Source organism: Neophocaena asiaeorientalis, unplaced genomic scaffold (genome assembly GCF_003031525.2).
Source record: "Neophocaena asiaeorientalis asiaeorientalis breed wild unplaced genomic scaffold, Neophocaena_asiaeorientalis_V1.1 scaffold342, whole genome shotgun sequence".
Classification (NCBI taxonomy): domain Eukaryota; kingdom Metazoa; phylum Chordata; class Mammalia; order Artiodactyla; family Phocoenidae; genus Neophocaena; species Neophocaena asiaeorientalis.
The window spans coordinates 358,875-384,759 of NW_020174037.1; the positions used below are offsets into that span (position 1 = coordinate 358,875).

General features: G+C 35.2%; 1 protein-coding gene across 1 annotated transcript in view; it reads left to right on the forward strand.

Moving 5' to 3' along the window:
- SMC2 (structural maintenance of chromosomes 2) overlaps positions 1 to 16,769 on the forward strand; it is a 48,749-nt gene extending 31,980 nt beyond the window's left edge. Inside the window, exons 19-25 of the mRNA XM_024753678.1 lie at positions 392 to 535; positions 3,729 to 3,923; positions 5,768 to 5,968; positions 8,296 to 8,412; positions 11,545 to 11,705; positions 14,790 to 14,937; positions 15,853 to 16,769. Coding sequence (XP_024609446.1) covers positions 392 to 535; positions 3,729 to 3,923; positions 5,768 to 5,968; positions 8,296 to 8,412; positions 11,545 to 11,705; positions 14,790 to 14,937; positions 15,853 to 16,011 — 1,125 coding nt within the window. The 3' untranslated portion in view covers positions 16,012 to 16,769. The remainder of the gene's footprint in view (positions 1 to 391; positions 536 to 3,728; positions 3,924 to 5,767; positions 5,969 to 8,295; positions 8,413 to 11,544; positions 11,706 to 14,789; positions 14,938 to 15,852) is intronic.
- The last annotated feature ends 9,116 nt before the right edge of the window (positions 16,770 to 25,885 follow it).

Sequence of the window (25,885 nt, forward strand, 5' to 3'; positions counted from 1 at the left end):
TTTTTTGCGGTACATGGGCCTCTCACTGTTGCGGCCTCTCCCGTTGCGGAGCACAGGCTCCGGACGCGCAGGCTCAGCGGCCATGGCTCACGGGCCCAGCGCTGCTCCACGGCATGTGGGATCCTCCCGGATCGGGGCACAAACCCGTGTCCCCTGCATCGGCAGGCGGACTCTCAACCACTGCGCCACCAGGGAAGCCCCTTTTTTTTTTAATATAGAAAAATAAATTTCCTTTCCCCTTTCTTCTTTAGAAGTAGCTTACATGTTTTGGTAGTTTTTTAACTAAGCTATGGGTCTTGCTTGAGAATCTTACTAATTTTGTTGACACGCATGTATTTATTTTTCAGTAGTTAATATCCTGTTGAATGCCTAGATGCTGTGTTTCTTATAGGAAGTTGAAGCTATCACCCTGGAGCTAGAAGAGCTCAAGAGAGAGCATGCATCCAATGAACAACAGCTTGAAGCTGTAAATGAAGCTATCAAATCCTATGAAGGTCAGATTGCAGTAATGGCAGCTGAGGTGGCTAAAAATAAGGTAAGATTTACTAACCATATTAGAGAAATTACAAATGTTAATCTAATTCTGAAATGGTGGCTTGAAGACGTTTGACTTTAGAGGTCTTTAGAGACTTTATGGTCTCTTCACTCCTGTCATGATGAGTTAAAATTACGAGTACCAATCCAGAAAGAGACCTGAAATAATATTACTAATTGTTTTGGTCCAGGTCTATTCAGAAGACAAAAACTACACAGTAATTTGACCAGGCAAAGTTTAAATAAAAATTATTAACTATAACAGGAGTTTGGAATGATGCAGCATTGATTGCTAAGAGATAAAGAAAACTCTAAAGACTATACGAACAGCAGATACAGGGAACAGCGTTACCCATAAGGCTGAGGCAGTGCACCCTTGGAAGGAACAAATCTGGAAAGGAGCCCCATTTTACCTGCAGGGCTGAGAACCACAGCTACTTTTAGAAGATAACTGTGGCCCACTGGTGGTGGAGTTTGGTGGAGTACTAGGGGAAATCATGCATAGGAAAGTGCTACACAGGGGCACTTGCTGGGAAATAGCTTTCCAGGGTGCCATGGGGAGGTGCCCAGCCTGCGGACATGCTGGGATGCCAGGGGAAGCCATGAAAGCTGCTAGCCCCTGCACATGACAAGCTTGCCTTTGAGAAAAGCACATTGGACCAAGAAGTAAAGCCCCTTCCTTCTACAGTGACCCTATAGCATCCTTTACTGATGAGGCTTCATACTGTTGCACCTGGCAAGGGAGCAATGTCCCCATCTCAGAAGCAGGAAGTAAAGGGTGGATTTGGGACTGAGGGGCTTTCAAATGTTATGAAGACATTTCTATTATCTACAAATATTAGAAATGGTCCCTCATGAATACTGGATACCCTCTTAACCCTTTTTTTAAATTCTGAACTTGAATTCTGTTTTATTTCATATTATTTCTACTCCTACTTTTTAAAACTGAGATATAATTAGCATAACATTTATATTAGTTTCCTGTGTACAACGTAATGATTCAATATTTGCATACATTGTGAAACTATCACCACAATAAGTCTAGTAACCATACATAATTACAGAATTTTTTTTCTTGTGATGAGAACTTCAAGATGTACTCTTAGCAACTTTCAAATACACAGTAGTGTTATTAAATATTGTCACTATGCTGTACAAAGTGTACCCACTTTTGTTTTTTCAATATAACTTTCATTTTTAAGTTTTCTGCTGTGTGGCTATATAGATACTGTTTTTGTAAGTAATATATCATTGATCTTCATGTTAACTAAAATATGACAGCTTTTAACAGGGGAGTTCCATCCATTTTGCCTACATTAAAGTGTGTTTTTGCCTTTTGTCATCAGCTTTTACATTTTCTGTTGTTTTTCCCTTGAGATGATTGTTTTAATTGTAGCGTTCAGTGTTTTAGAAAGTAGTTCCTTCCTCTTCATTCTGTTTGTGGTTAAATTCAGGTTTTTGTTTTTTTTTAACACATTATTTATCAAACCAATAGCAGAATAACAATTCTTTACTCTTTTTGAAGATAGGGGATAGAAATGCTTTTCAGCTTTGTGTTTTGTGTTGCTGATTACATTTTCTACAGTTTCTTTTCTGCCTTCTGACTTGTCTTTTAATCTCATTTTTCGTCTCATTCCTCCATATTTTCTACCATCTTTCATGGACATCATGTGGAATTTTTAAAAATTAGATGTCATGTTTCTAAAGAGAAATGTGGAAGTAAAATAAGCCACTTCTTCCTTAATCTAAATAAAGATAAAATCAAAACGTACATATTTCTGTAAAGAGGGCATCCATTTCTCTTTATGGAAAACTATAAAGTGGATCACTTAGTTTGTAAAGGTTGTTTTTTAAGGCTTTACATTCTAAATTGTTTCCATTTGCTGATAATAGTAACTAAGGACACTCTCAGGGAGCTAAGAAGAGAAATTGCCTACTAACTAATTAGGTTCAAACAAAAGTAAAATTTTATTTTTGCTCAATCTTAAGTGATAGATTTCCTTTTTTTTTTTCTTACCATTGTAAAGATTGAAACAGTCATACCTGCGATGCAATCTTCAACCTCTAGGCATGAGGGAATCTTCTTCATAAACACGATTTTGTCATGGGTTTTTGTTTTGGGTTTTTTAGCTGAATGCTGTGATTTATCTTCCTCCTGCAAAGGACCTTAAGTGAGACAAATTAAACATTATAAAACATTATAAGGAAATTAAAGCATTTATGGCACATTCATAACCTAACCATAATGTCAAATATTGTTTACTGCTCAAAATGATCTTGTTTTCTAATGAGCATGCCTAAAAAATTCCTAAATTTTTACTGGTGCTTTTCATCACTTACACAGATCTATTCTTCCTCAGTCTTTTAGCAGGTTGTTCTACTTATCTGTTTTCCCTCTACCTAAATCTGAGTTGAGCTAGGTTTTTTTGTTTTCAGACATTTGTGTGAGTCTGTGACCATATCTTTTTACCAGAAGGACTTTTAAGATCTAGCAAAGAGGTTTGAGGGGGAGGAGGTGAGAGTTGATAGACTAAATCCCAGCTGTAATTATCACTTTGGAGGTTGAATAACTTCAACCCCGGGAGGTAGGGGATAGTAAAAGTCAAAGCAAGAAGTTTTTCTTTGTGCCACAGATCCATTTCTTCAAAAAAGTTTCTCTTCCTCTTCCATATCTCCGTTTTGATCCCTCTGCTAGACCCAAACACTGACTTTCTATTGCCACTCGTAAAGTCCCTATGGCTTACTTCTATAGAAGGGAAAGGAACAAATGCCAGCTTACCTGCTTCCACCCCTGTTCTTTGCCCCTCCTAATAAGTGTCATTTGGGAGTCTGTCATATTATCTTGTAAACTCCCCAAAATGCCACTTTTTTGAGAGACCTCACAGGTCAGATTCCAGTAGTCCCTCCTCCCCAAGGTGATCCCAGTTACACTGTCTCTTGCAGAAACATTGTTGCTTTCAGCGTGAACAGTACATCCCATCCTTTTTTTTTTTTTCTAGTGGTAATACAAGTTTTCACTTATCTGTAAATTCATTAGTCATTTTAATGGGGATATAAAATGTAGAGGGTTAGATGACTACCTGTCTGTAATCACATTGCCATCTTGCCCAGAAGTCTGTTAGATGATCTTTCAGTAAACTAAATATGTCTCCACCTTACCTTGCTATATGTTGTCTTCTAATGATCTGTTTCAGGAGTTAGTAAATAAAGCTCAAGAAGAGGTGACCAAGCAAAAAGAAGTGATAACAGCCCAAGACAGCATAGTTAAAGCTAAATATGCAGAAGTAGCAAAACATAAGGAGCAAAACAATGAATCTCAGCTTAAAATTAAGGAACTGGACCACAACATCAGCAAACATAAACGGGAAGCTGAAGATGCTGCTGCAAAGGCACGTTTGTGTTGTTCGTTTTTACCCTTGATCAAATTTTTGCCTCTGTGTTGAAATATTCTGGTAAACTGCTCAATGAAGACCTTACTATAAATGGCAGAACTACTGTGTAACATAATTTTGAGGCTTACAACTATGTTAACTGCTCCTCAGCAATCACCAAGAGGCAAAAATGTTTTATTTTTAAATTTAATTTCAGGAGTTTATTCCATCTCCAAGATGTTTTTAACCAAATATTGAGCGGTCTCCTATGGAAATGACTGGTTTTTATCCCCAGTTGCTCATAGAACTAGTTATTAATGTGTTCGTAGTAATAATATGTATTCTTTACCTTATTGCAAGTTGAATTTAGGGAGCTCACAGAGAAACATACACAGGCAACTTCTAAAATAACGTCTTAAATGGTTTCTGGATGTCCTTATGAGGGTCGGTTATAGTCAGTTTTAGCAGCCTCATTTGAAATCTGATGTTTGGCCAAGCAGTTATCTTTTTGAAGTTATCCCACAGTTTTTTGGTTACTCTTGAAGTTTCTTTCTTTCATGTGCCACAGTGCCTTAAGTACTTTAGAGAAAATACATGGTTTTGTAGAAATTCGTTGTTTAGTTAAGAGATTGCATTTATATGGTCTTAGTAATTCACTCAGCATGTTTTCTTACTGGTGTGTAACAGTTTGGTGCCTTTTAAATCTTTTTAACATCATAAAAACACAAGAGATTTAACATAAAAAACAGTTTTCCACCCTCTCTGAAAAAGCGGCCACGTCATAATATCCTAGTATTTTATTAGTATTGCTTTCCTAGTACCCTCCTATTAGTGGATTCACTGAATTATTACCAATGCTAATATTACTGTTAATGGTTTTTTTATAATTGAAAATGCTAGTATTGGTGATTGCTAGGGGATTTTATTTACAGTTAGGGAAGTGGGTAGAAAGAAGGACTTGTAAGTGGAACTGCTAAAAAGTCAAGGATTCTTTGAAATACATAGTTTGTCAAATATTTATTGCATACTATGCCAGGCACTAAAGATATAAGAATGAACACAGAATGTGTTCATAGAGCTTACAGATCAGCAGGAAAGAAATGATTATTTTACTTTGGATTCTAGTGGTGAGACTGTACCTATGGAACTAATAAGGATGATTGAAAAGGATTAGATTCTACCAGTCAGAACCAACCTTGAACAATTCTAGTAGAAGAAAGTCTTCCTTAAGCACTATAATTTAAAAACTTTAATTGGTTATATTATATGAAGAAGTATTTTACTGTGCCTTGTCAAAAGAGGGTAGCAAGGGGATAGAGTCAATATTTAGGACAGTTTTTTACTTAGATTATAATTTCTAGAAGAATTATTAGATATCACTCAGGATTAGGCTTTCATGATTTTACCAAATCTGTGACTTAAGTATTTCTTATAAGACTTTTAACTTTCACAAGTTGTTTTTTTGAAGCAGTAGATTGAATTTGGTAAAATCTGGAGCCTCATCTGACTTATATTTCATTATAATGGAGATGTTCTACATATGTGTGTGCATACACACACACACACACACACACACACTTTGTAACTATTTCTCTTGAGTTGGCTCTTACTCTCATGCTTGAGTAATAGGAAAATCTTTTTCTATATAGTCTCAAGTTTCTTACCTATCCTCCAGGTAAAAATATTCATACTTATTATAGGTCCACTGTCAACAGTGAATCTCATTTTTTCCAAATGTGTCATTGTGGGATTTTTTTTCCAAAATGTTTGGTTTAAAATCAGTAAATATTTAAGAAACTAATTTTTAAATAAAGGTTTGTAGGCAATGATATCATTCTATTATCATTATCACATGTGGCTAGGTGTCCAAAATGTTGAAAGATTATGACTGGATTAATGCAGAGAAACACCTCTTTGGGCAACCCAATAGCACCTATGATTTCAAAACTAACAACCCAAAAGAAGCTGGTCAGAGACTTCAGAAGTTGCAAGAAATGAAGGAGAAACTAGGAAGAAATGTCAATATGAGAGCTATGAATGTACTGACAGAAGCTGAAGAGCGGGTAAGTCACTTTGCTATGACTATTTGGCCACTTCAGAATATGAGTAGCATTGATGGCTTCATATGACCCCTGAGGCGATTATTAGAGTCAATCTTTTATTTGATGCTTTTGATAACTTGTTTTCTTTGCATTTTCCCTTTCTCCCTTTCCAGTTATTTCTTATTTCATTCTTTTTGCATCATCAGTTATATATTGTTTTACCTTGAATGACTTTTCCAACTCCTTTCTTATTTTTGGTGTAAATAAAAACAACATTTTTGATCATGTTAGCTCTTCACATTTCTATCATTTCTTTCACTTGCCTTTTTGAAAGATTTTGAAAAATAGAGTACAGGTTTCCCCCACTGTCCAAAAGTAGCGCCAATCCTGTGAAACTATTCCTGTGAAATGGTATAAAGCAAAGAAGCAATTACCTTGGGGCACATCTTGCTAACAGATGCATAAAATAAACTGAGATAAAGCACAGATGCTCATCGACACAGTTCAAAGCTCTGGCGGCTTAATGCTGAGATGCTTAGTGTTGTTCCCTATGAGGAGCTTGATGGTGCCACTCTCCCTGCTCGGGGTGTGTGCTGCTTCTCTAAGGGCTCACTGCAAAACACATGCTGAACACTATTTGTGCTTTTTACCTTTTCTTGTAAAAGTAGTGGTGTAAAGCAAACTTCTGAAAAGTGGGGGACACCTGTGTCCTGTCTGCCTCCTCACGGTCAGCCACTCCATAACTCCTGTCTTCCTTTGACTCCAGTATATGCTGGAGCCATCACATAAGTAAATGGCTAAGATTGTTATATACATAAACACTGTTTTACTAATCTGTAAATGCAGCAGTGTCTTCTCTGTTTTAATGCTCTCAGTTACTTGATAATGTTATCCATCTCCCCTACCTTTTATAGTCTGCATGTCCCTAGAAAAACCCAAAGGAGAAAGCAGTTCCTATTCTTGATGGCTCCACAGGAAATAGCAATCTGAGTAATTTTATATTATACCTTCTTTAATTCTGTAAAATTCTGATTGAATTTGTATAGCAGAGTTAATGAGAGCTCTTTAAAAATGGAAATACTTACGAGCTTAATGACTTTTAACAAATTTTTTGTAACAGGTTTTTGTAAACTGTTATTGACAATAGTGTCTACAGAGAATCTATGTGAGATGCTGAACAGTCTAATAATGCACCTGCTGTGATCTCTATAAAATGATCCTGCTGGTTTACATTTCTCCATTAAACCTTTGCAATATATGGCATCTTTTTGGAAAGGAAATATTTTGTCTGAATTTGAGCTGCTTAACATCATGAAACTTGTTTACTTTTACTTGTTTGCTTCATTAGATAATGATAACTGGGGCTAATATTTTTTTAAAAAGAATTTACCAACTCCCATCTCCTTACCAGAGAGGAAGGCTCTATTGTTGATCAGCAGCTGGCCTTTTGTTGTTATATTTTGTGTCACCACATATAAGAAACTATATGGAATTAGCAAGGAATAGGATAAAAATACGGCCAAGCTCCTAAAACCTCCTCTCCACAAAGGAGAGGGATGGCAAGGAAACTAGCAAGAGTGGCTGGAGTTTTTCAGGGAGAATTTGAAGCTCCTTGAAATGTGAGGCTTTGAGGAGAAATAAGTTAAAAGGATTTTTAGAAAGTTCTGCTGCTGCTCATGGTTTATTCTCCCTCTGTTGCCTCCCTCAGAATTTTTTTCAGTAAATTTCTACATTAACCAGGGAAGGCTACTTTGGAGATGTGATGTTTGAGTGGAAACTTGAGGCACCTGTTATGTCAGAAATAGAGGAAGAACAATGCAGGGTCCATAAGGCTACAGTGAGCTTATTATGTTCACGAAACTGAAAAAAAGTGACCATATGGCTGGAGCCTGGGGAGGAGTGTGATGCCAGAAATTCAGCGATAAATAAGATCCAATTTATGTAGGACTTTATACACCATGGTGAAGAATTAAAATTTTATTTGTGTCACTGCTAAGACTGACCTTGCTTCTTAAGCATGCAGGGCTACTTTTGAGTTTACATATGACAAATTTTCCTTTTTGCCTTGGCTGCTAGGAAGATAAGGGAATACTAGTGGAGTCGAAATATTTCAACAGCTTGTCCTATAAATTCTCAGTTATAGTAATTGAATTTTACATATAGATGATATATTTACTTTCCTTAATTTGGCTTACATTATAATTCAATGTAGTATGTCTTTTTGGTAAATAGGAGTTGTATATATTGCATATAAGAAAATTGAAATCTCTTTATTCTTGACTGAATTCTAGAATATAAAGAAAATTTTGTGTTTTCCCAATTAAGTATGCCTTTTATTATCTTACTAGTATAATGACTTGATGAAGAAGAAGAGAATTGTAGAAAATGACAAATCCAAAATCCTTGCAACTATAGAAGACCTTGACCAGAAGAAAAACCAAGCCCTAAATATTGCTTGGCAAAAGGTATTTGAACCAAAAATTGTATAATTTATTCTGTATGAGGAAAGGATAAAGTTAATAGGGTTGTACTCTAAGATGAATTTGAAATAGCTAAGTTTTGCTTGAGGCACAGCTCAGACCTTAATTAAAATCTTGTAGGCTTTTTAAAGCATTTTGTCCTTTTGGACTTTACTACTGATTTGCAAAGACAAGTTGTGTCATTCCATCATGCTCTCATAGTCTACTTCTCTGGTTCCTAAGCTATATTAAATTTCTAATTTTCTAGATTTCTACATGTTTCCTTCTTACATCGTTTGCCGGGTCTGGGTTACTGTTTACCCTCTTTCCTTCTTATGAGATCATAGGTTCTAATATTGGACAGTATCTAAGGTTTCTTCCAAACATCTGATATAGTCCGCATCCTCTGCTTAAAACTGGAAGCATTATCTGTTTCACATTGGGGAAACTCTCTCTAACTGTTGGAAAACCTCTCCAAAGGACTCCTTCAGTTCTTAGCTCTTCAGTTTCTCTTGCCCAGACTCAACAGAGGTCAAATATTAGTTCTAAGAATGTTTCTATAGCAAGATTGTATATTCCTCACCACTTATAAATTAATTGCATTTCAGAATTCATAAGTATTAGGCATTCTTAGATTTTTAGCAAAGGATTTTTATACATGTTAGATTAATAATTACATAATTATAAAGTAATATTAATTTTATATAATTATAGTTAAGAGCAGTTCTGTCATTTTACATGAATTATCTTAATTCCATAACTTTGATAATTATTATCTCTATTTTACAAATGAGGAAACAAGCTTAGAAAGGTGAAATAGCCTAATATCATAACAATCAAAAGGTAGAAAAAGTGGAATTCTCTTTTCCTAATTAGAACTAAAGTTAAAATTGCCTTTTGTTGCTTTTTAAGAAGTAGAACTGGGTAATAAACAAGGAAGTTAGGTATTCATTTCCAGGATTCATATGCAACAGAATCCCAGTTACCATTTTTGTTTCGTTTTATGACAACTTTGGCAGATTTCAAGGTTCTTTACTATTATTTCTACTTCCCTGGCTGCATAGATTTATCTCCTTTAGGATAATTCCTTAGCCTCTTCTGTGAGGTTTTCCTATACCTACCATAGAAAAAGACTCCTCCTCAAAAGATTCCATAGTTACTATGCTGTTTGGTACTTTAACAGGCCTGGGCCTCGGGGATTTAACTGGCACCTTACCTCTTTTTCTCTTTTTAATTCTTCAGGAACTTTATTTTTGGTAATGGCAGAACAATTGTGTCTTTCAATTGCGTTGTTTTTCCTGCTCTACAACTTATTTTCAGTGTTCAGTCTCCCTGTAGTATTTGTCTTTGTAAAAATGCTTGCAGAAAGTTGGCCCCATTATTCTTGCACAATATGTGGATTTAACACTAGATCTGAGAGATTCTGTCTTTTGTTTTCCCCACGGCTCCTGGATTTAGTGTGAGTACAAATTTATCTTTTAAACTGATTTTTCCCCAGTCTCTAAAGTTCTCCCAAAGCAAGTAAATTTATTGAGTGCTTATGGTATATGTCAGGCACTATTCTCCTATTAATTTTCCCACTTAATTCTCAAAGTAACCTAATGAAGTAGGTACTATTATTATCAGCATTACATTATTTCCTTATGGCTTCAAGTATAGTTGATTGACAAAGCCAGAGTATTTTAGGCACTGGTTGTGTTTTTTGCCTTTTTGTTTCCTTCTTAGCCTTATTGGAATTTCAAAATTCAGTTTATTTCCTATCTGTATTCTTCTCTACCCATTAGCTGAAAGTTTGTCTTTTCCCTTTTGGAGGAATTTCCACATGGGATCCAGGATCCATGGTCATCTTTGGGATTTAGTAGCATTTAGTAGTCTTAGTTTTGAGCTGCCTCTCTCCTGCCTGGTCAAAAAAATTTTAAAAAGAAAAGGGTGTTTATAAATACAATGCTATCTTCTGTCATTCTCCTAGAAAAGACAGCAGTCCTCTCCTCATTGTGATGAACCTTGCCTAGCTCTGGAAATCTATCCCAGATAAAACTAGAATCTACTTTCTCTGTGTAGGATATTAGCATGTGTACAGTTGTTCTTAAGATATGTGTTCCTTAGTAAATTTATATTTAGGAGACTGTTTATGTCTAGGAGATTTCCTTATTACTACAAATATTCATAAAAAGTGTATTTGCACTTGAATTTTATACTTGAAGGTGGAGATTTCCCTAGAGAACATGGATGTCAAATCCTCGTGTGTGTGTGTGTGTGTACATGTGTGCATGCATGTATACATTCTCAATTTTGTCTGCTGAACTCTCTAAGATTATTAGTCATGTCTTTGAAGACAGATGGCTGAATTCTCAAGGCATTGATCAAGTGTGTATACACAAAAATTACTCAGTTACAGTCTAGAATATTGGTCCTAAATCTCTGTGTAATCTTCTGCTCAGCCTTTATGGGAATAGGCCAAATAGCTTCTTTAGCCTTTTTCTTTTGGGGCTCAATCCTGTTCCTGTCCCTTGATACCTTAACTTCTTTGGCTTTGAGAAGAAGCATAGAAAAGAACCACTGAACACCTTTAACAGATCTGGTTTGATTTCATGCCTCTTTTTCTCCTAGACTTCACCCTGATCTTAGGCTTCTTAAAGTTAGCTGATAACCACAGGCCTTACCATACCAGTCAACAGAAAACAAATTTTTTAAGAGAACATTTTATGCCAAAAAGAGTTTTTGTTTTTCTTCTCCAGCTGAAAGTTCAATCTCCTATATTATCCAATTGTGTGTCTCTGAGGATTCCGGCAACCATGGCCTTTTGTTGTATCAAAACTTCATGGTAGAGTTAGAGGTATAGCCTCTAGTTTCCCCTGGAAGTTAGAGCAAAGCTCAGTAAACTCTTTCTGTAAAGGGACAGATAAGTATTTCAGAGCCATGTAGTCTGTGTTGCAACCACTAGACTATATTGCTGGCAGCCATAGACAATACATAAATGAACGGGCATGGCCAGATTTGTCACATGGACCATAACTTGCCAACCTCAGAGCTAGGGTAACAGACAACAAAATGCTTCTGCTGGTTTGCGTATATATACATCATCATTTGATTCTTCTTGGAAAACCTTCTCTGATATTTTAATATTTTTTTATCCAGGTGAACAAGGACTTTGGATCTATTTTTTCCACTCTTTTGCCCGGTGCTAATGCTATGCTTGCACCACCAGAAGGGCAAAATGTATTGGATGGTCTGGAGTTTAAGGTTGCCTTAGGAAATACTTGGAAAGAAAACCTAACTGAACTTAGTGGTGGTCAGAGGTGAGTGAGTAATCCCTTTGCAGTAATCCTCTTACTTTATTATAGTCCAACATCTCATTGCCTCCCAATTTTATTTCAGATTTGCTTTGCTATCTTTGCATGTAGAATTTAAGGATCCTAATATGTGAGACTACAAATTTTAGTTAGGACATTTGATTAACATAGTAGGCAATAAAGTAGAAATAAGGATTAGCAACTAGAAAACTAGACAAAATATATGAGAAACAATTACTTTCAGACATTGGAAAATGGATAACCCAGGAGATACCTGAGAGAAATGAAACAAAAATGCTGAGTCCACTGTTTACCCTAGCTTTCTCCCTAGGAGCAATTTTTTGACTGCAGATGCAGGGAGGGAAACCCACACAAAGCCCAGTAGTCTTACTAAATGAAGGAAACAGATTAGAATTTGGGGAAGCCCCAGAGAGCTACACATTAGCATTACATTTGCACTACCCCTTAAGTGAAGGCTATTTTAGACACCCCTTAGCAAAGGTTCATTGCAGGCCCAACATGCTTTAAAGACAGACAACAACGTTGAGACTGTAAACAACATAATCACAGTGTTCAGCATCTAATAAAAATTACTAGACAGAAATCGAGAAAATATGATTCTAGACAGAAATTGAGAAAATATGATTCATAACCTAGAGGAGAAACAGACCCAGAAATGACAGGTGATGAAACTAGCAGACAAGGAGGTTAAAGAGTTACATTAACTATTTACAAGAAAAGAAGAATGTGATGAGAGACATGGAAGCTATCAACGAAGAATCCAGTGGAACTTCTAGAGATAAAAAATATACCTGAAAGGAAAAGTTGACTGCATAAGATTAACAATGGATTCGACAGAATAAAAGAAAGATGACTCAATTTGAAGACATATCAATAGAATCTATTCAAGTCAAGCTTAGAAACACGAGACTGTAAAAGCAAAAAGAGCTTCAGTGACCTGTGGGACAATATTGAGAGATCTAACATACATGTAATTGGAGTTTCAAAGGGAGAGGAAGAGGTAAAACAAAAAAACACAAAAAAAAAATGGACCCAGATTTTCCAGATTTGATGACTTCTGTAAACCCACATACTTGATTTCTGTGAACCCCAGGTAAGATAAACGCATACACTTGCTTCCTGCACATACAGTAACACAGCAAGGCATGTCATATAAAGTTGCTGAAAACCAGTGATTAGGAGAAAAATCTTAAAAGCAGTCAGAGGTAAAAAGGCATATTAAGTGCCAAGGAACAAAGAAGAATGACTTTAGACTTCTTGTTAAAAACTATGCAAGCCATTATAAAGCAGAAACTAACACACCATTGTAGAGCCATTATACTCCAATAAAGATGTTAAAAAAAACAAAACAAAAAACTATGCAAGCCAGAAGTCTGGAACAACATCTATAAAGTGCTAAAAGAAAAATGTGTCAACCTAGAATTCTGTATCTAGTAGAAATATTCTTCATATTGAAGGCAATATATTTTTTCAGAAGAACAAAAGGTGGAAGAATTTGATTCCAGCAGAACTGTACAAGTTAAAGGAAGTTCTCTGGTGAAAGGAAAATGATACCAAATGGAAACTTGGATCTACATAAATGAAAGAAGAATACTGGAAATAGCATGTTCTGGGCTTCAGGGAAGTTTCTCCCAGGCTTGTGTTACACAGTGATTCAGACAATCAGTATATCGAGAGAAACTTAGAAGGTCATTTGGCCTAACTTCTTAACTGCAGAGAGCCAAATAATTAAAACCTCCTGAGAGAAAATTGTGAATATCAATATAATTGAAGATGTTTATTAATTTTGTATTTTTTCCCCTGCAGGATGTACAGTCCACAGTTCTTGAATTGTTCTCATGTGCTCTATGCCATCATGTAACTCTTCTCTTATGGATGTAGAAAATACTAAGACCTGTTAATTTCTCTTATGAAATCTTTTGTCATTTTTATGAATAGAAGTCCACTCTTTATTCTTCATTATTGATAAAATTCCAAAATATTTTAAGTCAAAAAAGACAGCTTCTGCTGCCTGTCAATCAAAGTTGAATTCCACAGTTTAGATCATAGCATCTTTAATTGTTTTTGCCAAAGTCTTAGAAAATTTTTTGAGGAAAATAGAGAATGTATGCTTATTTTCTTACTGGAACCTAAAAATTATTTCCATAATTAAGATGATATAAACTTATTTTCAGATATACCATAATCCAGCATAGTAGTTTAAGTGTTGATGAGTTGTTTTTAAGCTCAGTGCCTTAAATATTTGGTACAGAGAAAGACACTGAAAAGTAATTTTAGGTTTCTTGAGTGACCTCAGCTACCCTCGCTACCCTCTATAGCAGTAAAGATCAATTTGTTTGGTTTTTATTGTACTGTTTCATTCATTTCCTTTGCTAGAAATTTTGGTTTCACCTTCCTAGACCCCCTCTACTTATACACACAATTTTTTCCCCCCACTTACATGTTTCTTAATAAATACCCTATTTACCCTATTGGAATACAGTAAGCATTAGACTATTTACTCCAGTGCTGCATGTCAGGAGATATTTGAAGTTACAGAATTAAGTGTGCTACAGATGTTACTGTAATTTTAATACTATTTTTAAATAATTCTAAATATTTGTATTACAATAAACAAGGCTTTTTAATGAAATATTTAAGAAAAATATAAGAATTGTTATATTTCTTCATTCCAGACTAGAACAAAAACAGCTGTAGTTAAAGGGGATATAGAAAAGAACTGAAAAAGTTTTAGGGAGAGAAAGAGAAAACTATTAACACTAATATGATCTTTTCTTAAGGTTAGGTGCCAAATATAACATCCTAATTATCTGACAGGAAAGAAGAACATATACCTGTTTTATTCAAAATAAAACTTGTTGAAGAGAGGGAAAAATGGAAAGCTAAAGTACATTTTAATGAAACAAAAGTTTTCAAGTTTGAAACTTAAGATTCTTTTTTCTATAACTATCTTTCAGCTAAATTGGCACTATTCATAATAGTAACAGGACAGCAGATTTGCTTCAGTGCTTTGGTAAAAAGTGGTAAAATCAAGTTCTGACAGCTTTTCTTTCGGCCTTCTTTTCTTAGGTCTTTAGTGGCTTTGTCATTAATACTGTCCATGCTGCTCTTCAAACCTGCCCCAATTTACATCCTGGATGAGGTAGATGCAGCCTTGGATCTTTCTCATACTCAGAATATAGGACAGATGCTACGTACTCATTTCACACATTCTCAGGTAAGAACCAAAAAAAGTCTCAGAATATAGTTCTAGTTTGTTTTCTGAAACTACTTTTTAGTAATGGTCAGTATAAATAAGATATTCAGGATTGAGGAATACTAAGGTGTTATGTATCTCTTTAAATATATTTCTATTCAAATGGGTATAGAAGAAAAGAGGGGTTTGTCTCTTATTAAAGAAAAGAGCCTGGAATTATAAATTATAGGTTGTAACATGAGGGAGAATCTAATTTTTTTGTAATTTGGAATTTTTTAGGGTAATTATTTTCTCTAGCTAGCTGCCAGAAGATACACAATCAAAACAAGACTGTTTCAAGGATACACCTGAAAAATATATCATAAAATCATGTGGCACTTGATGGGGTGCTCTTCATTCCTCCTAGAAAGTGATTTAAAAAACGCTTGAAGCTAAAAACAGTTTGTTTTTATTGAACTGTTGCTGCAGGAACTAAGGCTACTAAATATGATTGTATAGATAATGCAGATAATGCATTGAACAATTCAGGGGGGCTTCACTTACCATAGTTATCATAGACTGTGTAATTTATCGTGGCAGTTTTTTTAGCAGCTAACAGTGGCATTTAGAGCTAGCAACAAGACAGTGATACTAACTGGAGAAGATAGCAACAAGCAGCCAACCAGCAGAAGATAGTAACTTGGGTAATGAAGTACTCAAAGTAAAATTAAGAGACAAATTAAGAGACTCCTAAAACTGCGTATGGAAAGAATTCATTGAGGTGCCTAATAATAACTATTTGTTACTTGCATTTGAGGATGTGCATATGCATGGAGCCAAGCATTGAAAGCAATAACAAAGTGTCTCCAAATGATTCTTAACCTCAGTATAAAGAGTGAACTTCTTCAAGGATACTGCAAAAAGTACTTTTTATGCTGTTTTTCTTTCTCCCTTAAGTTCATTGTGGTGTCCCTAAAGGAAGGTATGTTCAACAATGCAAACGTCCTTTTCAAAACCAAGTTTGTGGATGGTGTTTCTACAGTAGCCAGATTTACTCAGTGTCAAAATGGAAAAGTTCCAAAGGAAACCAAATCCAAGGCAAAAGGACCCAAATGATCACATACGGAAGTAAAAAGTACAAATTTATTCTTTCACCTTGACTTATTTTTTAAACATGAACTTTTTAAGAACTTGGGATTCATGTAATTTTTTCATATACAAAATTTAATCATTTTGTTACCTAACCCATTTTCTCTTCCTTTATATAATCACTTATAAATGAGCATAAATTCCTCTGTTCTGAATTAGTGTAAACTGTGGTCCAATTACTGTGATTGTGATTTTATGTATGTCATCAAATATTTTTTCTTACACAAGTCTTTTATATATTAGGGAGCCAGAGATAACATATTTTGTATGTAAAAGCAAAACTACAAAGAAACATGAAATTAAATTATAGGATAAATATAGCTGATAATCAGCTTTTAATAATTAGCTAATTCCTACGGTAATATTTGTGTGTTTTCTATTGCTAATAATGTCATTCAGGTAAGGAAGAATTATAAAGCAAGTAGCTGGACCAACAAAGGGAACACAAAGAAAGCTATTAGGCATGCACTGAGTTATTTGTGGTTAGTTCCTTGAGGACAATGCCAGATCCTTGATTTAGACTCAGATGGGAAGCAGATCTTAAAAGATTTCTGTCATTCTAATGATGTTTGAATATCATGTTTCTGTATGCTTAGTAATTGGTCTGTGCAGTCTTGTCTTTTTAAAAATCTTTATGAGTATTTTAATAAAAGCTTGGGAGAAAGGTATGTTGCATGCTGCTCTCTGTTGCAAGTTTATCTGAAGTCTCCTAATATTTTCAAAGATTTTTGTCAGCCTTTTCATAATCCAATAAATAACAATCTTGGTGAGTGAGAATATAGGAGCCAATATATATAAATAAATAGATCCATCTGTTCTACCAGAAGGACTCAAAATTTGATGATTATTATATTTCTTAGTGTCCTCTGCTTTCCAGCTTAAAACCATGAATTTCCTTTAAGATTTCAAAAGATGGCGCTAATAAACACTGTAAGAATACTATAGGTTCTTAGTATCTCTTAATATGTCCCTAGAACCATGTGTTCCGAACGCCAAATCTTGAAAGTTCTGACACGATCTAATCTGACCTTGGGTGTGTTATTTTGGCCCCACATTTCTTAATACTTGAGTCTCAGTTCCTTTGTGGTATCCTTTTCCTAATGTATGCTCATACTTCCTGGCCTGGGTTTAATACTTCTCATCCTTCATCCTCATATCATATCTGAGCATGTCAGATAACACCCAGGTAACTGATACTGGGGGGCACATTGGAAAGACTGAATATGGAATTAGTTCTGTCCACTGTGGGAGGAGAAGCAGAAGGAGACAAAGCTGAAAATGCTGAGTTACAGGAAGTCCAGTGTCACATGCAATAGACGTAAGTATATTTCTTTTCAAATGTTTTGCAAATCATTTGCCAAAAAGAATTACATCAGTTCACACTGTCACCAATACAGTATGCCTGTTGACTAAAACCTAGTCAGACCTGGCTACCTGGAGGTTAATTTTAATATTTCTAATTTACTAGTTATAAAATGATATTCAATTGCTATTTGAATTATCATTTTATAAGTAACTTGTGGGATTGAATATTTTGCATATGTACTAATTTTGTTTCCTCTGCTAACAAATTTTCTATTTGTTTGTTTGCTTTCTAATGGAAGTCCCCAAACATTAAATTTTTGTAATGTCATTATTCTTTGATTAGAGGGAACACATTAAGGGGAATGGGAACATTTGTTTCAAACATCTGCAATAACATGAGTAACTAATATTTACTGAGCTTTTTCTATACATCAGACACTATTTTCATTTGCACACCTTTTCACACTTAATCCTAGTAATCCTAGTAATAATCCAGTGAGGTAAGTAACTGTTGTCATCAGCACTATATAACTGACGAAATTGAATTGAGCAGAGAAGTTAAGAAACTTGCCCACAGTGTTCATACAGATAGTGAATAGCAGAGCCAAGATACAAATCTTAGTAGTTGGTCTCCAGAACCTATTACACACTACCCGTCTGACAGCTCAAACATCTGCATTTATTGTACATAGTAAATTTAAAAGCGGTCTGGATGACTAGTATGCACAACATGTGAAAATTATCTTTAGGAAGAACCACCACCATTTGAAGAAAGGATTCCTCGTATTTTTGTTTTGGTATTTCACGTATGCTAACAGCAAATGCAAAAGCAAAGACTTGAGAATCCCTCTTCCATATGTTGGAGTAATCTAACAGGCCAGTACTCCCACAGTCATGTCATTTGCAAATAAGAGTGATGAGAGCTGGCATATTTGCCTTTTCCCCCAAATTAGGAGCATTCAGTCTTTCACCACTGGATATACGTTAGCTCTAGGCCTTTGGTAGATACTCTTTATCAAGTTAAAGAAGTTCCCTTCTATTCCAAGTTTGATCATAATTTTGTCATGGATGGGTGCTGAATTTTCTCAAATGCTTTTTCTGCATTGATATGACCAGATGACTTCTTCTTTACACCTGTTAATGTTATAAATTTACATTGCTTAATTTTTGAATATTAAACAAGCCTTGTATCCTTGGAATAAACCCCACTAGGTCATGATGTATATTTGTTTTTAGCTGTTGCTGGATTCTGTTTGCTAATAGTTTGATCATGATTTTTGTGAATATTCATGAGGGGCATTGTTCTGTAGGGTTTTTTTGTTTTTTGTTTTTTTTTTCTACTACTTTTTGGTTTCAGGGTAATACTAGCTTTATAAAATGAATTTGGAAATGTTTCCTCTTCTGTTTTCTGGAGGGTTGTATAGAATTGGTGTGAATTCTTTATTTTGTAGAATTTTCCTGCGAAACCATCTGGGCCTAGAGATTGGGGAGGGGGGTGGTAAAATGAGTACAGTTTCTTTAATAGTTATTGGGCTATTTAAATTCTCTATTTCATATTGGGTGACTTGTATTTTTTTAGGAATTGTTTCATCTAAACTATCTAATTAGTGTATAGAGGTTATGGCATTTCCTCATTATCCTTCTGATGTCTACAAGTTCTAAACTGATATCCCTTGTTTTATTCCTGATAATGGTAATTTGTGTCTTTTCTCTTTTTATCTTTGTCAGTCTTGCTGGAGATTTGTCAATTATATTGTCTTCAAAGATTTTCTAATTTACATTTTGACTATTGAATTTTTTTTGGAGTGTTTTTCTTAATATCCAAATACTTGGAGATTTTCCAGGGAGCTTTATTTTACTGATTTCTAGTTTAATTTTGTTATGGTCAGGGCTCATACTTTGTATCATTTCAATTTTTTAAAAAAATTGTTAGAAAATGATAGATTTAAGAACTTCTATTAGAAAATTTAAAAAGATACAAATTCAGTGGTCTAAAGTTCTCTTAATCTTTTTTCTAGATAAGAATAAACCCAAATTAAATAAATAGAAATAATAAAGTGTAAAAATCAACAATGTATAAGACAGAAGAACAATGGAGAAAATCAATGAAACCAACATCTGTTTCTCAAAAGAGCAACAAAATCAGTAGATCTCTAATTAGACCATTCAAGTAAACCAGAGAAATTACAAATCACAAATATCAGGAATGAAGGAAGAGTTGACACTGTGGATCTTACCTTACTTAAAAGGATGCAAAATTATGACCATTTTTATGCCAGTAAATTTGACAACTTAAGACAAGATAGAACAATTAGGAAAATAAAACTCACCAAAACTGACACAAGAAGAGACAAAACCTGAATAGCCTCACATCTATGAATACAACTGAAATTATCATGAAATATCTTCCCACAAAGAAAACTCCAATCCCATATAGTTCCTCTTATAAATTTTTCCATTCAACGAAGAAATAACACCAAGCATAATTATACAAAGTTTTTCAGAAAGTAGAGGGGGAGGGAATACTTCCAACTTATTTTATGAGGCCAGTGTTGTCTGATACTAGAACTTGACAAAGACATTACAAAACAAGAAAATAACAGGACAGTGGTCCTCATGAACATAGGAACAAAAATCCTGAAAATATTAGCAAGCCAAATCTAACAACATCTATAAAAGTTAAGCCATTTTCAAGTTTTTCAAAAGATGGTACTGACATTTATTTGGAAAAAGAAGCATACAGGAAGAGTAACTAAAAATGAGTCATAGACCCAGAAGTAGTTAAAACATTTCTAGAAGACCACTTTGGTGACCTTAGATTAGGCAAAGATTTCCTAGGACAAAAAACAAACCATAAAAAAAAAAAAAAGACAAATGGAACATTAAAATTGAATTGAAAATCTCTTCAAAAGATAACAAAAAGACCACAGACTAGGAAAAATTATTTTCAGTGTACAGAGTTGACAGAATTGAGTACAAGATGTATAAAGAACTTATAACTAACATTGGATATTTGCATGAATGGTGCAAAAGCAATGGTAGGTAAAACTGCTGTCACTTGGCATAAATCAAGGCAGTGCCACACACTGTACAAGTAGTACTGATTGCATTCTTCACTGCCATTTATTTGAATTTTTTAAAAATGGCAGTTTCACTTGAGTATATTTAATGAAGCTGTAAAAGTTATATCTCAACATCTTGAGTACACGTCTTCAATAACGTGAGTGATAAAATGAGAATTATGTATAAAGCACATATCAAAACATGATGGTTTTTTTCAGAAATGCAGTTATTTCAGTTGGGGGCTGAAGTAACCCTTTTCATGGAATTCCATTTGTACTTGAACAGATAGACTAAGACAAACTATAGTTATTAAGTCTATGGTATTTAGTAGACATTTGTCAAAAATGAACAAAGAGAGCCTGTCATAAGAACCTGACATTTTTGTTGCAAATAATAAAATTGTAGCTCTCAAATGAAAATTAGAATTTTGGCAACCTTGTATTCCTCATTGTGGACTTGATATCTTCTCAATACTAAAGACTTTTCTGATAACACTGGTAGTAATATTAACACATGGGATTTTTTTTAGATATTATGAAATGTGTTAACATTTTGAAGATCTGCATAACTCAGTGAATGGTATTTTCCAGTGACCAATGTGTGATGTTACAAAATCATGGATGGGTAAAATAGCCATTCTAATTACAGGAAAGACCAGTGATTCTAGTGTTAGAAGGTAGGAGAACTTTTTTTTTTTTGCGCCACGCGGGCCTCTCACTGTTGTGGCCTCTCCCGTTGCGGAGCACAGGATCCGGATGCGCAGGCTCAGCAGCCGTGGCTCACGGGCCTAGCCGCTCCGCGGCATGTGGGATCTTCCCGGACCGGGGCACGAACCCATGTCCCCTGCATTGGCAGGCAGACTCTCAACCACTGCGCCACCAGGGAAGCCTGGTAGGACAACTTTTGATACAGTTTCAGATTCCACATAGCAACTGGCTTAAGAAGCTGTCACTTGTTGCATTTTGTTGTTAGCATCAAGAAAGAATATCTACATTATCTAATACTCCTCCCCTTCCCAACTATGTATTTATTCTCAACTCTAGACAGGAAACTTGAATAAGTTGTGTAAGTAGAAAGGGGTGGAGGCAGGATTTAAACTCAGACTGTCTAGCTGAAGAGCTATACTCCTAGCCATTATGATATAACAAACTGTAAGTTAGGTATACTCCTTGCTTTGTGCCTGGAGCTGAGAGAACATTCGCATTATTTTGCATAGGTGAGATTCTTATGTCACATGTCATGCATGGGTGGGAGCAAGGAGTGATATATTTAAATCCATTGTAGAGAACAAAGATTGCAGATTAGTCCTAAGGGTTTAGTGAGATAGTATGGCTACTAATCCCTAAAGATGTGACAGAATGGTAGGCATAAACGGTCCCTTTTCTTGCCACCAGTTAAGGACCAGAGTTTTCTTCAATGGCCTGAGGCTTCACGTATTATCCTTTACCACTTACCCACCCGGTTATAGGATGAGCTCTGTTACCTGATGGTCATTAAGCATCTAAAGTTCTTTTAAATCTCAAGGCTCACTCTTGCTCCATTCTGCATATTGGTCCTAGTGCACACTGCTGCCCTATTTAGACATTTTGGCATTCTAAGCCCTCTAATCACAGCCTATCTTAAACTGTCTTTATGAAGGAGCCCTACCCCACCCAATCTGCAACAGCTGCCCCTCCTGAACACAGCTTTCTACTCTATCTCTACGTTTCTGCACATGCTCTTCTCTCCACGTGGAAGTTACTCTGTACCATCCTACTGACAGTGTACCCACAAGATTCTGCTCAAAAGTCGCCACTTCTATGGATACTTCTCTATTCCCATCCCCTTCAAATGGCATCAAAAAATAGTCCAAAGTTGTAGTAACTGAACACATCTTAGTTCTTTTAGTAGATTATAAACTGCTGAGTGCATCTCTTTAGAGCTCGTAACCTAGTAGTGCCTTGATCTCAAAGATTATTTGCTTAGTAAATGAGTATAAGGAATCATAAAAGTTAAAGATGGAATAGACCATTACCACACTGTATGGATTATCAAACTAACTAGAATGAGATAGATGAACCCGTATTCACTCTGAAAAGTTACTAGTAGGATTTTGTCACGTAACCATGCTTGTTAATGAAGTGTCGCAGTAAAATTTTATAAGCCAGGATTTCATGCTAGAGATTTTTTCCTCCAAAGAATTAAAAGAATTGATGGTATCAGCCCTTTTATATGTTATTATCTGTTATTTCCTGTTCTACTGATATTTTTGTAGGTGTGAAAAGTATATAAATTGTCTAAACTATTGTATTCCAAAGTTGAAAGGTTTTTATTTCACATCAACTTTAATCAAAGACATAATTTTAAATCCCTTAGTAACTTAAGTGTAGAAGTTTGCTTCATTGTTAATTACTTAGGATTAAAAATCCACAGCAGATGTTAATTTGAAGAAAAGAAAAAGAAAAGTCTAAAAAATACTTTTATCCTGAGAGTGCTTCCAGCTCAGCATAAGGAGGCAGGTGTTAAACATACCCTGACTACCCCTGCTTCTGGGGACCAGAAAGAGCATGAATAATTTACTTTTATAAATAACGCCAATACATTAGCTTTATCTTCCACTCCCTCTCTCAAGTAATTTCCACCAGGGCTACATGAATCAAAACTGCACTGCGCTGCCAATCCACGGCCTACACTCTTCCCTGGTGGGTTGCTATTGAAAACGTGAGAAGGCAAAATGTAGATTCAGGATAAAGAGAGAAAAGAAAGGAAGAAAACAAGCATACGTTGCATGTAGTTTCACCTGTTACCTGACTTTAACAACAAAGTTGCTGTGATCATTCTCATAGATGAGAAAACAGAGGCTAAGAGAAGTTAATTTACCTCCTCAGTGAAGGTGCAGCAAAATCAGAATTTGAATATGTCTGACGCCAAGGTTCATGATCTTTCAACTACACAACTGTTTCTAAAATATTATTTTAAAATGTAAAAACTATTTAAAGGAAAAAAAACTTTACACACAAGATTTACTTAAATATGTATAACTTTGAAATGAACTCCTTTTGCCTTCCATTCTCATAAAACTGTAAAATAACAAAAAATACAAAATAAGTACAAACCACCACAAAAACAAAGTTTAGCTCAATAACGTCTAATTATGCAGGTAAAGGTGAAACAGTTAATGCTTAGAGCGAGACTCTGAAGAGCAGCATGTTAATGTGAATCTTGTAATGAATCATTTTCCCACCACTTTCCTCACCCTTCACTATAAAACCTTGTAAGGCACGCTATAATGTCATTTTCTCATCACCTGCTGGGTGTACAGATTAAGAACACCTCGGTTCTTTTATTTCATAGCCTATTAAAATGCCTCTACTTCATGCTAAAGAGATTGTTTATAGAAGTATAAATGAAATCACCATGCAATGCTTAATATGCAAGCTATTGAGATGAGCCGCAAATATGTATGTATTTTTAAACTTACCAAAATAAAAGCACAAAAATTTAACTGAAGGCATTACAGACCTGAAAATGTATCCTGAGATTGCTCCCCAGAGATCCTCAAATGGCAGTTTGAAAAAGATTGCACTATAGTATATCAAAGATATACTTACATAATTTGTATAGAGGATCATTATTCTCTAACAAAGGCAAGGTTCTTTTCACAGCATTTTTACTAGTATTTCACATCTCTGTTCCACTGTACTTTATGTAGGATAAAGCTTCTCCACCTTCCTGAAAGGTGACAGCTTCAGAACACCCTTCCTGCCTGTTATTTTGGGACTAAGGAAAGCTAGCTGGAATAGCTCTCCCATTTTGGGTCTAATTTTTAATTTCACAAAGTCCTGTAAAAATGTCAAATGTAATGCAACCTATTTATTATGCCTCTTTCATAATGTGAAATTGATAATATCAAACTGATAGGATAGAAAAATTAAATTAGACAATGGTACATGTTTGTCCTTTCTTGAAACATATAAGGTACAGAAAACATGTTAAACGCTATTCCCACTAGCATATGGAGACAAGGTATGGAAACAACCTAAGTGTCCATTGATGGATGAATGGATAAAGAAAATGTGATACACGCACACACACTCACACACACACTGGAATATTATTCCGCCATGAAAAAGAAGGACATCTTGCCATTTGCAACAACATGGATGGACTCTGAGGACATTACACTAAGTGAAATAAGTGAGAAAGACAAATACCATATGATCTCACTTACATGTGGAATCTAAAACAAAACAAAAAATCCTTAAACTCACAGAGAACAGATTGGTGGTTCCCAGGGGTGGGGGATGGGCGAAGTGGGTGAAGAGGGTCGAAAGGTAAAAACTTTCAGTTATAAAATAAATAACGGGGATGTAATGTACAGCGTGGTGATTATAGTTAATACTATATTGTAATTTGAAATTTGATAAGAGATCTTAAAAGTTCTCATAAAAAATTTTTATAACTAAGTATGGCAATGGATGTTAACTAGGCTTACTGTGGTGATCATTTTGCAATATATACAAATATTGACATTGTATACCTGAAACTAATATAATGTTATATGTCAGTTTCACCTCAATTTTTTAAAAAGCTGGAAAGGTAGTCTAGGACTGGATTGAGAAAAGTCTATTCAAATTAATTTGAATGGAAAATTGATACTAGAAAATCTAATCAGATATCAGGAGAATAAAACTGAAACTCCCTCCTAAAATATAAAAGGAAAACGGACAAAAATTATTCAAATGTGGCTGTAGCCCCATTTAGAAATTAGAAAATTTAGCACAATTCTAACAAGAGCAATAACCAGAGACATAATTAAAATGTTCCTGAATGGGAAAAAAATACTACAAAGGCAGGTAAAAGATGTTCCTGCATTTTAGGCAATATTGTTGGAAAAGGAAACACACCTAAAGTTATCTAGGCCTTCTGATTTTCTTTTTATTACAAAGGCACCGTCTCTAACTAAAGTGGAAGTCTGATAAATTCAAACTTGAATTCATGGTGTGAAAACTGTCAATTCACTAACTTTTTAGCTCCAGGCACACTAAATAGACTACACTTTTTGGTGCCTCCTACTCTGTCTAAACTACAGACAATGACAACAAACCTAACTCAGTAACCCGGGATGGAAATAAGGTTCCACTTAGGTTCTTAAGCCTTAGAGAGAGTCTCAGTAACAGAGCATCAGAATCAACAAGTCACTTTCAGGAGCCTCTCATCCTTTCACACCTGCCTCAGGCAACTCCTTTTCTTACCTCCTGAACCTATCTGCTCAAGTCTTGCTAACAAACCTGATTCTCCCACTTTTGCCTGGTCTTTTGATGTTTAATGGCATGCTCTTGTAGGTAGATCCTTTGCCAGTATTTCTACAGGACAATTTTTCCCCAATACTATCTTTTTTTTCCCCAAAGACCTGTTCCTACCTCACATCCAGGTCCAGCCTGTCTCTAGAACTACAGCCCAGGCTAAGCCTTGCGTCCTCTGCTTCTCTGGG